Source organism: Alligator sinensis, unplaced genomic scaffold, assembly GCF_000455745.1.
Source record: "Alligator sinensis unplaced genomic scaffold, ASM45574v1 scaffold389_1, whole genome shotgun sequence".
NCBI classification, from domain to species: Eukaryota; Metazoa; Chordata; order Crocodylia; family Alligatoridae; genus Alligator; species Alligator sinensis.
The window spans coordinates 2,274,553-2,288,645 of record NW_005841951.1 but is presented as its reverse complement, the minus strand read 5'-3'; the positions used below and the strand labels follow the sequence as shown (position 1 = coordinate 2,288,645).

The window sequence follows — 14,093 nt, the reverse complement described above, 5'->3', positions numbered from 1 at the left end:
CTAAAGAAGGAGATTCCACAACTTCCCTGGATATATTGTCCCATTGCCTTACCGTTCTGATAGTAAGGGTAGCAGGAAACTGAATATAAAATTTAAGGGAAAAAATTTAGATAAAAATGTAAAAATACCGCCAAGATGAGGAAATAGCTTCTAAAATAAAATTAGCTCGTGTAGCTACAGCAGGAGCTCATACACCAACTAGCTGTTATGACTAAATTTTGTCCTTGAGCTTGAGTGATGAGCATTACATGCCCTGATATAAACACAAGTTGCATTTTCAAGGATTGCCAATATCCTAGTAGGTTCCAGGCTGCTCAGAGTTGGGACAGGGTCAGATATTGAGCTATGAGACTTCCATAGCCCATCTTCCCTTTCCCTTTAACATTTCATGCCTACAAACTCAGTTAACCACCCACATCTAGTCACTTAGCTCAGGATAGTCAAGGTCACCCACCAAACTCATCTGCATCTGGTTACTCTATCTTCTTCTGAATGGTATTTCATGAAGTAAGATATCTAGACCAAACTCTTTTGTTATCAATGTCTTGTTTTTATTATCTCTAGCTCTTACCGGTTCTCACTCTGTCTTTTATGTTCTTGCCACCACACCTGGTGATGCTGTTTCAGCAGTATTTGTTCTTTGTTAATTTTGGAAGCTTGTTCTGTTTTTCTGATCTGTGTGAAAAAAACAAAAGTAAGGCTAACAGATATTAAAATCTACTCAGTATGTTTATAAAATGGATATCCCAAAGAAACATTTGATGTTAGGTTGTGTGAACCTGTGTGCTTCTGTGAGTACTTTATTGCTGAAGGACAGAGCTGTCACAGAAGATTTCTAAATAACAGAGATTCCATCATTCTTACTGAAAAGACTTGATTGGTTTGTTTGCTTGTTCTTAAACTTTTTCATTCTGAAATAAAAATTTAATAAATGCAGAATTAAAAAAAAAAAGTAGTCCTTTTTTTTTCTTTCCTTTCTCTCTCTCTTTGCTACCCCTCTCCTCTTTTTAAACAGAAGAATGGGTGAAAACAAAAATGACAATGAACAAAAGAGAAATTAACAAATAATTTTGATTAATGAAAATCCAATCATTTGGAAAGGACGTTGAAATACGGAGTACAATTTAAGACCTCTTCGTTTTCTGCTTTGGTGCCCTTTGCTGATCAGTACAACTTTTCATCCATTCAGTTACTAAGTAAAAACCTTATTTTAAAACTAAAAATTTTCATTTTTAATTAGCAATGATTTAATTCCTTCAAGGGTGTAGGTTGTAGCCGTATTGGTCTAAGGACATAAGACATTCCTTAGCCTGATGAAGGGTTTTTGAACCCGAGAGCTTGCTTAATAATTGTTTTCCAATGATTTAAGTTGGTCTAATAAAAGATATCAGATTCACCCAAAGAACCTTGTGTGCCTTAAATCCTTCAAAACACACCTGAGTTAACATTTTTTTTGAACATAGAGCCACTTTTTAAAGTCAATTTACATCATATTGTTTCATCATATTTAGGGCAAACTAATGTTTGTAATCATTTCTCAGTCAAGTAGTCATATTGAAATGAATGGGGCTATGCATGTGAGCAAATAAGAACCCTACAACCCAGCAGTGTAGGGACATGGCCAGCCACCCAGGATAAAGCAGAAGTGGTGTCTTCCTTTTGCCACCACGATCACAAATGCACAGCTGCACACAGCAGATGCTATTTTTCAGCCCCATTCCATCTTTCCCTCCCCCAAATACTTGCCCCCATCACCCCCCTCCTGCTCCCAGTTGCCATACGTAAGCAGATTAAGCATGTGGTATGTTTTCTGATGGCTGGGGAATTATATAGTTTAATTAGGGTTTTGAATTCTAGTGTGAACAAGCAAAGTACTGTGCTTAGGGTATGTGGTTTTCCCTTTATCTATGAGAGCCAGCAGGAAGTTTCTTGCAGAGGCACAGAATTTTTCCCTGTCAAGAGAAGTGTACTGCATGGGAACTGGAATGTGCTTAAGAAGTGTACACATTTGGCATTTTCTTGTTCTTAGTACCTGGGGGATCAAATTTAAATTAGCATTAATTTATTTTAAGTTCAAGTTTTTTTTATTAACTTTTCCATTGATTTTCCCTCCCCACTCTGCTTTTTTCAAATACAGCACAATTGGAAGCACTTGAGAGGATTCCCCCCCCCCCCATCTCCTTGTGTTGTAGAGCATAAGGGGAGAGGGGAGTGTGGAAGAGAAGGAGAAGCTACAGTAACTGTACAGGAAAGAGGGTTCAGTGTGCTTAGGAGAGTAGTAAAGCCTGTTTCCAAGCTCTACCACAACAGCCCTATATTCCTTAAGGAGAGTTAGCTGGTCAAAAAATCACACACCTCTTCCATCAGTCAAGCTATGACAGAGCCTGGAAAGCTACCATCATTAGGGGTTGTATCTCCTCTCATTTAGGAAGCCCGATTTACTTCTTCCTCTGACTCAGCCAGAAAGTGAAAGAAAATACTAATGAAAGTACTCTTGCAAGTAACAAAAGGTACTGTGAGCTCAGCATGATGATATGAGTTAAACATTCATAGCCCTTATAAATCTCTCTCAGAAGGTAGTAAAATATTAACTCCTACCCTATTTTATAAATAGTTACAAGAGGTAATAGGTCACTTATGGCAGAATTACTGAACAGAGCAGACACCCACGCCTCATCCATACTGCCTTTCCACCATAGTTTTGTGTAAAGAATTGTTGCAGATACCATAAAGACGTCACAGGATTGTGAAGGGGAACTGAGGTGTCCATAAGACAATTTCTTTTAAAACACAACTGCAGTATGAAAAAGTTTGAACACTTCTGTTTTACAATATTCTTCAATTAACTTATAACACTTCTGATTTAGCAAGAATCTCTCTTTATCCTAATTAAAGTTTTTGCTTTAAAAAAATTTTCACCACTTCCCAAATAAAGTATTTGAAAGTCATGCCTCTACAATCACAACATTTAATACAAGGAAAATGTGTCAGCAAACTCTATGATTTAAAAAAAGCATCCTCAAATGGATTTTTTTACATTTATTTTATTCACCATTAGTTTCAAAGTAAACTTGTTCACAAATAAAGTTCAATATGTTCATAACATTTTCATGACTATATCACCACTGACATTTCCATAGGACTGCCACAAGTTTGGGTTTTCTACACATAAAGTAAAATTCTCAATTTTTCTTTCTTATATGGTCAATAACCGTCTTGTCATATTGTATATTTGGATCCTGTCTATCTCCATCAGTGAAGGAATTAAACCAATAACCAAATGTTGGAGTGCAAAGGAAGAAAGAGAAAGTGGGAAATATTTTAGCCATTATAGAGCTTTCAGTGTATAACTTTTACTACCTACTCAACTGGAACAGACGTATGAAAAATAAAATACCAGGACATAAACACTAACATTTAGTTTTAAAGCTTGACTGAACTCAGCAGAATTTTGTTCAGCCTAGGAAGAAATATCTGCCAACTCTTTGGATAAATTATACCTGTAACATTAAAGGAAGCAATATTATATTGAAGACAGGTATTCTTGCTTCTGTTCAAACATTTAGTATCAACAATTCTGTTCACATTGCTTTTCATTTTGTAATATTGTCTTGAGGCCTTGGGGATGGTATCAGGCACCAGTATTGGAAAGCTTATCTATACCAAATATATTCTGATCATTAAAGTTTAATAAATAGCATTAGCAAAAGATTCAATTAAAATACAGAAGCAAAAATGAAACATAAAACCATAGGGTTTTTGCTAGGCAATATACTATATTTAATATTCTTTTGATGAACTTCTAAATTGCAATTTTCAAGCTTTTCATCTTCTAAGTTTTGCATCTGCAATTCTTAAGCAAAATTCCATTTCATTTTTTTGTGGATTGTGCCTGAAAACAGAATCAGAAATCAGGACCAGCTTAGGCCAAAACATAAGACAACAAGGGCAGGTCGTAGGCCAAGATTCACACGTGAAGACAGATTTCTGCTCTCCCACAGGAAGGCTGGTGGGCAGCTGCTTCTGCAGCACGGTGTCTCAGAACAATAGTTCCATGAACCTAATATTTTCAAGTTGTTTCATCAAGGAGACTACCACTTGCTACAAACAGCCTCACCTTCACAAGGAATTATCACTGCTGTGTATTTCTGTACTGGAATTTTTATGTTGGATTCTTCAGCGCAAATAGGGAATACAAAAGAAGGAAGGGAAAGCCATGCAACACCACCAACAAATACTAACAAATGCCTTGAAGGAGTCCACAAGGGCATTTATATCCTCTTCCCAAGATTAAAAACATTTTCTCATAAAGGTGACCTTTTCTCAAAAAGGTAACTATTTATGGCGTTTGACATAATTCTCTGTCTCTTCAGAGAAAGTGCTTTTTTCCTTCTAAACTGAAATTCTTCCCAAGATACATATCAAACAGATACATATTTGAACACTGTCCTATCAAGTCGAGAATGTTCATTCTCACCCATTTCACCTAGATTTGAGTACAAGACAAAGACTTTTCAATACAGTTTAGCATAAAAGAGCTTTCATAACAGATTCTAAAAACTAAGCATAACTATTTAAAAGCCATGTTGTGGCCTTGCAGTACTATAATATGCTTTAGTTGGAACTGTGTAGCAGAGACCTAACCATGTTACTGAAGAAGTGCTTTAGGCAAGATAGAGTTCTATTGACTAAATACATTTTTATTCCAGCTGTAACATGATTAGGAGCTATTCTCACAAGTAAGAACAAACCATGTTATATCACCATAGTTGGGCAAGTACTATTGCCACTATGTTTACACTTATTTTTGTAGTCTCTTGAGGGGGGTAGTTAATCAAAATCTGAATTTCCTCCACAAAATATTAGGGAAGATAGAGAGCAGGCAAACAAAGCCTTCTGATACACAACCAAAGAGAAAGACATTTTTCAGGCCTTAAAAGAATGGTTCTACTCTGAAATCAGACTATTGTTCGGGAGGCAGGGGGTGCACATGCACCCCCTGAGAGCGCTGGTGCACCCCCTCACAGCTAGCACTCCCCAGTTAGGCAAGGGACCGGGGGAGGAGATTCGATGCTGATTCGAAGAATCAGTGATTCGGCCATAGACACAGCTTTAAATGTCTTTTCTACATACCTCGAGGTACCAGGCATGGCTTGTGAACACTGCGATGCAGGGGCGGATGAAACATCCAACAGGAGTGCAGGGGGTACATGCATGCTCAGCAGTGGACCCGGAAGTGGACTGGAACTACTTCCAGTCCACTTCCAGGTCTGCTGCCGAAGCACTGGGGGACCCCCCACAGCCCCTGGCTTGGTGATTAACTGTGGGGGGACCCCGGATGCCCCCCCCAAACCCGGAGGCACCAGTTGCCAAGCAGGGCAGCAGGGGGAGGGTCCCCTACACACTCCGCAGCAGACCCAGAAGTGGACCAGAAGAGCTTCTGGTCCACTTCTGGGTCCACTGCCAAGTGCACTGGGGACCCCCCCCTTCCACGCTCCCATGGGATGCTCCATCTGCCCCAGCATCTCAGTATTCACAAGCTGCCTGGTACCTTGAGGTATGTAGAAAAAACATTTAAAGCTGTGTCTATGTATGAATCATCGAAGCTCTCCAAATCTCTCTGACCTGATTTGGAGGGTTCCGATTCAATTTGGAGAGATTAAAGGGTCTCCTGATTTGATTCAGATTTGGCTGCCGAATCAGACCGAATCTCTGCCAAATTGAATTAGCAACCAAAGCTTCGCACAGCCCTTGAGGTTATACTGTACTTATTATACATGACTCTTAGTTTGTTGCTGTTGTAACTGGTACCAAATTGCTAGAAACCACTTTGCAAGTATGTAGGCAAGTAGACCATGTATTAACATATTGTAAATATGTTTAATTAAATATTTCATTGCAGTACTCTGTATTTAACCCATATTATCTCTATGGCTCTTTATATGGCTCTCATTAATTTATATAGTGCTTGAATACTGGACTAGACACGTGCAGACCTTTGAACTTCATCTACATCATCTCTATTATTCAGTCTTTCCTCAGAGCTAAAACTCTAGTCCAGGTTCTCATTATCTCCAAATACCATCCTGTTCCATTTCAATTCTCATTCTATTCAAAATTCTGCTGCCATGTCTATTTTCCTGGTTTATCCCTTGACTACCATCCCACTCCTTATACAGCTGGCCTTTTCCACTACAAATAGATATTTGTTTTCACTTGTAAGATTGTTCATTATGCATGACCCAACTGATCATTCTCTGATGTGGTATCAAATCATCCACTCTCAACTCTGCCTTGCCAATGATGCCAATTTTCCTTAATAAAATTTCACACTTTCCCATGCAAATGCTTACCCATGAGAAGTTTCCATAAATATATGCAAAGCAACTATGTTATTTTTCTTCAAATCCCTTATTAAAATATCATGTGTTTTGACTGCTGCTCATAGGAACATGGGATATATAGCTGAAAGGGACCACCTGAACAACCAATATGCCCAGTCTTATTTCCAGCTGATGAGAACTTGAATTTACATCAGAAATTCTTGTTGTGTGTTCCTAATTGCATGATCTTGCATTTTGTATGGTTTGCAACACTCAAGTTCCTCAAAGCAGTTCTCAAGGTTACCCATTTCCTATTGTATGATATGCCAATCCTCCTCACTTTCAATGATAATGCCTTTAATCAGCAAGGTTAATTAGCACACATCAACGCTTTGTTCCAAAGTCTTTAAAAAATATTAAGATTGGTTCTGAGACTAGTGCTTGAGGAACTAGCAATATCCCCAGTAGGCTATTTTACATAGGTGTGTCTTTTACTGTTTATTTAGATTGTAAGTTTCAAGGCAATGATTGCCTTTATGCTTATGTACAGTGCTTTACCATGGGTCCAGCCTGCACTACAAGCCTCTAGATATACTTTAATTAATGAAAAATAGCTAGAAGATGATTAGACTCCATAAAATGCAATGCTATTTGAAACAGAAGTCTGAAAAAAGCCCCAAAGATGCCCCCAAATCCTTACCTTTAATTTTATATTAACTGATGCTATTTTTTTTTCTTCAGTAAGCGCATATAGTTGTTTATAGTCAACAGGTTTATACTTCTGGCTGCAAAGACCATTTTTCATACGAACCACCAGATTATCTATTTTTCAAATACACATACAAAAAAAAAAATCAATCCAAATTGTGGAAAAACATTTTTTTCTTTTTTACATGTTGGACTCAAGTGAAATACTTCATTCACATGAAGCCTGAAAACTATTTAATATATTAGTTATTTTATATATTAAGAAGTTCTGGTCTTCACAGCTAAAAATGGAAGTAGTAGAATTGGAAATAGTAAAAAGCATACGACAGCAAAGATGATTAAGAGTATGAAGCAACTGCCATACCAGGAGAGACTGAAAAGGCTCCTTTGAAAAGGAGAATGGCCAAGAGGTCTATAAAATCATGAAGGATGTGGATAAAGTGCATAGGGAAATATTACTCACCAGATCCTAAAACACTATAATTACATGGCACCCACTACAGTTATCAGGATGCTAGTTTAAAACAAACCAGCATATAGTTAGCTTGTGGAATTCATTACCACTGGGTGTTGTAGGTGTAAATAGCAGAACCAGATTCAAAATGGGATTAGAGAAATTCATGGAGGACAGATTCAAGGCTCTATCCACTAACATCCTTAAACCAATGATGGTTGATGCCAGGGAGACTACAACATGGGATGGATCACTCTGGATATGCCCTGTTCAAATATTCTCCCTCTATAGCAGTGGTGCCCAAAGGATGGCCTGAGGGCTGGATTTGGTCCATGGAGTCAAGTCATCCAGCCCATAAGGCTCTTCACAAATCTGGAAATTTGTCAGTGGGGGAGTGATGACAGCATTAATTGTCATGGCTCTAGGAGTTCTGCAGCAATTAATGCTGCCACTTCTTCCCCACTGCCAGTGTTGGAACTGTGGGGGCCTCATGGGCCAGCCTGTGGCTGGTCTGCATGCCCCACACACTCTATTAACTTGAAAATTTCTTCTCTCGGTACATTTAAACGATCAGGAAAATAGTCAGCTGGACGCTGACGCCATTCCCACAGATCAGAACACTATTATGCTTTCCACAATAGCTCACTCCTTCATGACCTTCTTCCCCATATCTTTCATGAAGCCTTATATGACAGAAGGCAGGGTTAAAACTGCTTTCATAGACCTCCACCTTTTCCTTCTTTTAATCATATTTCAGTATTAATTCTTTCAAGGAATATTTATTACCTCATTCAGTAAAGATCTACCCAGGAATTGAGTAGTTCAGAATTGTGAAGTACAAGACCTTGGGGCTGGACTTCCAAGGTCCCTTGCAGCCCCAGTGTCTACGAAAAAAAAACCTTTGGACACGTAGCATCATCTTTCTTAAATGCTATACACACCTAAAGCACCATGTATGCAAGATCCCAAAGCCTGCAAAAAAGTAGTTAAAAAATATAAAAGGTGGCCATGAACAACATGAATAATCTTTTCATAAAATCATAGAAAAAAAAATAGGGCTGCAAGGGAACTCAGGGAACAACCCTTTGAGTAAACAATCCCTGGCTAAACTATCCTTGACAAGTGCTTATCTAACCTTTTGATACAACTAAAGCTTAGGTACATTTAAAGTGTGACTGAAAATATTTGAACTTTTGGCCCAATTCTGCAAAATTTCAATGCACAGAACACCCAATGACTTATATGGGAGTTCCATAAAGGAAGGATCTGTGAGATAAGGCTCCTTCTTTCCAGTCTCTACCATTAGGTCATCTTGAGTAGTGAAACTTGCCATCAGGCATTATTGTCAGCACATTTTTTCATTTAGTGATAGAATAATTACATTGAAACATAAAAATGTACAATGTAAATATACCTATATCACTAGTCCTGTGACTTGTTATGAATGCTCGAAGGTCCCGTCCACTCATTTTTTCTACCTGTTGAGAAAACAATAAATCAGTAAAACCAGAAATGTTAAGTATGAACATTAACAACTAAATTTCTAAACACTTTAAAAGTCCTAGAGTTCCAATAAAGAGAAGGGAATTTATTTTCCAAGGTTAAGTCACCATTCTGAAATATGAAGTCACTCGGGAAAACTACCCTTCACCACCAGCACTGCACAACTTTTGGTTACTGCTGCTCCATGGGACAGGAAACCATGGTAATTTTGTATAAACTATCTCATAATTACACCAAATAAAGTCTAGGAGCTCCTTCATTGTCTTGAGAGAATATTCATATAAACCTCCTTACTTTATTAGAATAAATAAACAAGTAGAGTAGTTATGCTAGTAATCTTTATTATAAACCCATCACATTTGGGAAATTCAATCTAGTTATATAAAAAGTGAGTTTCTATTATCCCTAAAGACAGTCAACACAGTTCAGATATGAATCACAGCTATAAAATGGCATACAGATGATTCTACATGTGGCTGAGAGTGGGTGTTTTATACTCATTTTGTACAAATGTAATTAATACACAAGTTACAAGGCAGTGAAGATTCAGACTCATTAGGTTTTGTACATTTGATAATACATGGCTATATCAAGCAGAAAACAAAGGCCTATTGATCAAGCCTGACATCTCTCAGTGTTCCTTGATTTATATTCTTCAGTCTTCACTGATATTATGCAATAGCACGCTGCACCGAACAAAAGTAGTATAGAAATGCTCAGAAAGCAGAAACAATATTTAGATTTATAAAAGCCATCTATCCTAAATTGATGGTATCCATACCATAAGTACATGTTTCACAGGGTTGTTATGAAGGTAAATTCATTATAATGTATATTAGTAAGAAACTACATGGGTGGGTATAATAAAATTACACAAATAAACTGAAATTAAAAAATAAACACAAAATTACTTACTTTCCCCTTAAGAGAAAAATACTATATGCATTATTAATTATAATAAGAATTTAATCCCAATTAATTCCTCACGGATACCTCTATTTCTAAATCACCAACACCTCAAAAATGAAGTGCTCACAAAAATTCTTCCAATTACTTTCAATCTAATAATTTTATTTTGGTTTTAAATTGCAACCACGTAGCACTCGCCCAAGTTTATGAAGATAAAATGGGTTAGCTGTCCATGATTGGTGTCCATCCCCACACACAGCCCCTAAATGAAAAGCTATACCACCACAGTCCCCAATATGAAGGAAGTTATGTGAAACAGCTCAACTATCTGCCTCTTTTAAGAAGAATAATCTATATAGAAAAGTACATTTATATCACTAGAACTGCATTCACACTAGGGCAGGTTATCCCACAAAGAACATAACCCTGTCTTGTGGGGGTAGGGGAGGAAAGAGCTGTCTTTGAAGAGCCAATAAGTTGAAAGAGACATGCCAAATGATAGCACATTGGGTTTGTGAGGGTTTTTATTCTTATAATGCATATAAGAAGGTTTCAATGTTATACTGTGTCTGGCAAAAAATGCCTACTTTTTTTACTCTCAGAAACATTTGATATATATTGACATATTCTTTGTTTTCTCAGAGGACCTGTTATAAGTTTAAATAAGATGAGGAATGTTGAATTTAAGAAATAAGCCTACAAATAGGTAAGAAATGACCTATAAGGGTTCCCACATCTCTCTCCTTTCCTTCCCAATCTATGGATTTCCACGCTAGAGGTTGATCAAGACAGGCTTTCACAGCCTCATTTTGGCTCCTCTTTAGCTGAAGAGAATCTAAAGATTGCCTTCCTAGTTCATAGTATATGTGAATCCAAACAAGCAGGTACTACAATGTTGTGCCCTTCTGTTTCACTAAATGCTGTGATGGACCTAAAAAGATGAAGTTTAAGTATTTTAGCTAAATATATTGCTGCGTATAGATGTTAACTCCTCCCCACTCCCAAACCCCCATGCTTTACTGGAAGAAGCTGTGCCTTAGTTCAACCTGGCTCTGCAGTGTCTGTATAGATCGTGCGCTTTAGCAGGGCTTTTTGGTGCTTTTATCTAATAGCTGGTTCAATCACTATCAGATAAAAGTGCCAAAAAAACCCAAAAAAGCACCCAGTCTATACGGATGTTGGGTGAGCCGTGTCCAACTAATGCAATTCCTCCTTCCCTCCACCACCGGGTACCCCACAGAAAGAGCAGCAGCTGGAAACTAAGTCCCACAAACAGGAAAGAATCTTCCCTTCCCCCTTTCAGTCCCCCCTCACTTCCCCTCTGTGCTGGGACATCTCCTCCCTCACTTGGTCAGTCTGGGGTCAGGAAAATCACTTAGAGAAGAGCTGTTTCATCTCATACAAGAGGTGCAAGCATAAAAGTATGTAAGAATTTCCCTGACCATGAAACAAAATGTATTGGACAATAAATCCAGCCAAATTCCCCCTGTATCAAAAGATCCAGCACTTCTTGATGATTTAGAAAGTAAGAGAGGTCAATCTTTGGACATCCTATCTGAAAGATAGCCTGAGTCCTTGATTTCTCACTCCTGGTGCAGAGAGATGCATCTGTTGAGGCCGTCCACTCAAGTGCTCATAAAGTCCAAGGAATGCATAGCTGAGAGGTGGCTTTGACTACTTACACACCAGTTCAGAGTCTGATCTGCCCTCACAGCTTTCACACATGAGGGAAAACTCATGCTTCCCTCTATCAAATACACCTATGGCAAAAGATGGTTTGTAACCATAGCTGCATGCATCTGAACAGTGTAGTCTAGCACGCAGCATCGCATAGGTACAGAAAGACATGACCAAGAACCGATACACAAGGTCTACCTAATATTGTCAGAGTGCCTCTCAGTATGCACATGGAGCCCAGCAAGGACTGAACCAAGTCTCAATGAAGGCAGGCTGCAGCTAACAGAGGCCAACATGGTCCCAAAGAACTCTTACTTCTGAGGTGGAATTAAAAATGAGGCGGTAAATACACAAGTGTTTTGTGTATTCACTATAAGACCCAGTTATAAAATGAATGCAGATTGACAAAGATGATACTCTGCCACTTTTTTGGAGGAGCTCCTTTTACCTTTATCTAGATGACTCACTGGTGAACTATACTATTATTCATCCTTAAGATGCCACCACTGAAAGATCTACCTCCTGTCATATTGAATGAAATAGTTTGAATGTTTGTAAAGGTTGCCCATTAGCCAGTTTCAGGAAGAAGATAGGATTTATCTCCTTATCTAGTTCATTGTTTTGGGACTACGTGAAAAATGTCCTGACTTCACTTAAAGCCTTAATTTAAATTGTATCTTTAGAAGTCTTTTACAAAGAAAGCAAATATCCTGAGTTCCGAGACATCAAAGCCTAGGGCCTTTTAACCAGACTGGTAAAAGAAAAGGGTATTTACAGTGATATGGAAGAAGTCTCCCCAAGAGTAATTTAAAATGCTCAACAAAGGTAATTTCTGTTGAGTAAGATCTGAGCCCAAATTTGGGAGTAGTGACAAATTGAGTAGGAGGAGCCCACTGACGGCAGCTCACTCAATAAAAACTGTAACTTACTGTCCCAATTTGGAGGTGACTTCACTTGCAGAACAACGAAGGAAGAATCGCAAGTGTGGCCCGGACCAGATTGATCACACCTGACCCAACCTCTCCGTGAACACGAATCTCTTAGTTCACGCTGAAGCCGCAGAGCGCCCGAAAGGGACTGAAGGAAGGGGACTTAGTCCTATCACTGCTGATCCCAGCTTATTGAATTGTATTGCTGAGGCGAGCCCATTGAACCGTACTACTGAGGCCAACCCATTAAATCGTACTACTGAGGAATGAAACCATATTTTGGTATTTGGCTTCTCGGAATTCTAGGACTGTAAGTATATTATGAAAATAATAGTATTGATTCAAATTTAACTTTTAGTTGTAATTGTAGTTGTTTTTGTAACACTAATTCTTATAGCATTGTTTGGGAAGGAAGTGCATTTGGAGCATTGTTTTTGATATATGTAATTATTGTGTTTTTAATGTTTGTGGTGTTTCTTAAAGCTAAGCAGTGTTATATACGTAGCAAAGAGTTTTAAAATAAAATTGTGTTGTATAAATTAAGTGTGTAATCATTGTGAAATCGTGCAATCAGCTAACTATTCCCCCAGCCAGTGCATCAAAACGAATCAGTAAATTGTGTGGGAATTTCTCTATTCCATAACCCACTAGAGACACCTCCTACAGCTACAATGGAGGAAACCTCCCAAAAGCGCTTTAAGACAGACTCATGATTTTTCTTTAATCCAAATAACATTCAAAGTCTCAGACTTTCATTGTAAACTAAAAACCAAAAGGTATAGACCCATTTTTCAGTTTCTCAGTCCTCTTAAGGAACAGAGAATACTAACAACCAGGAATCAGAATTCAGGATAAAGGGAAAGGTGTTGCACAGACTCAAAGAATCACATGCAACTTGGCTATATCCATTTGCTAGAACCTAGCGCAAGTTTTTTAATTTTTCCCAAACTTAGCCACTGGTTAGTGCACACATAGGCCCATACTCAGTTCCATTTTCTAGGCACTTTTAATTCCTATTAATTATGAACTTATTACTTTGCACTTTGCTATGACTGGTTAATCTGAAGCATAGATCATTATAATAAATTCTTAGCATTATGTGAGGAACATAAAACATTCAGTTGGCATGACATGACATTAGTATTTTAGTGGTATTTTTAAAAACGTGTGTATGAACAAGAGCTTCCCCAAATTCTCCCTTTATAAGGCCAGATGTACCCCATGCCTGCACAAATGACAAGGCGTGCTTCTCCATGCAACAAAAGTGGCCATTAAAGCAGCTTAATTGCCCTCTGGCACCACTTTAATGATGTTGCTGTTTGCACATTTGGCGGCACATTTCACTTAGATTTCATGATGATGTACATGTTCGGCAGTATATTTCGCTTTAAATGACTTTGTTACGTAGCAAGGTAAAATCCATGTGAGGTACTTTAGTTTGCTATGTCACAAAGCGCAAAGCTACACGGGGTGCTGGACACCCAGATGTGCTCGGGGTAGCTTGGGCTTGGTGGGCTTCCAGCTTCCAGCACCCCGTGCACTGTTTCCACTGCCAGCACACCCAGCCCCCTCCTGCCACCTTGCCACAGG

The 14,093-nt window shown here is 38.4% G+C and overlaps 1 protein-coding gene across 3 annotated transcripts in view; it reads right to left on the bottom strand.

The window, feature by feature from the left end:
• Nucleotides 1-14,093, bottom strand: part of CCDC148 (coiled-coil domain containing 148) — a 166,757-nt gene that overhangs the window by 134,815 nt on the left and 17,849 nt on the right. For 2 of the 3 annotated variants that reach the window (XM_006020353.3, XM_006020354.3), the window contains 3 exons: nt 8,900-8,963; nt 7,024-7,145; nt 572-675 (listed from right to left, as the gene is read on the bottom strand). In XM_006020353.3, coding sequence (XP_006020415.1) covers nt 572-675; nt 7,024-7,145; nt 8,900-8,954 — 281 coding nt within the window. In that variant the 5' untranslated portion in view covers nt 8,955-8,963. Of the gene's footprint in view, nt 1-571; nt 676-2,355; nt 2,490-7,023; nt 7,146-8,899; nt 8,964-14,093 lie in introns of those variants that run through there. The other variant, XM_025199922.1, reaches the window with a different exon arrangement.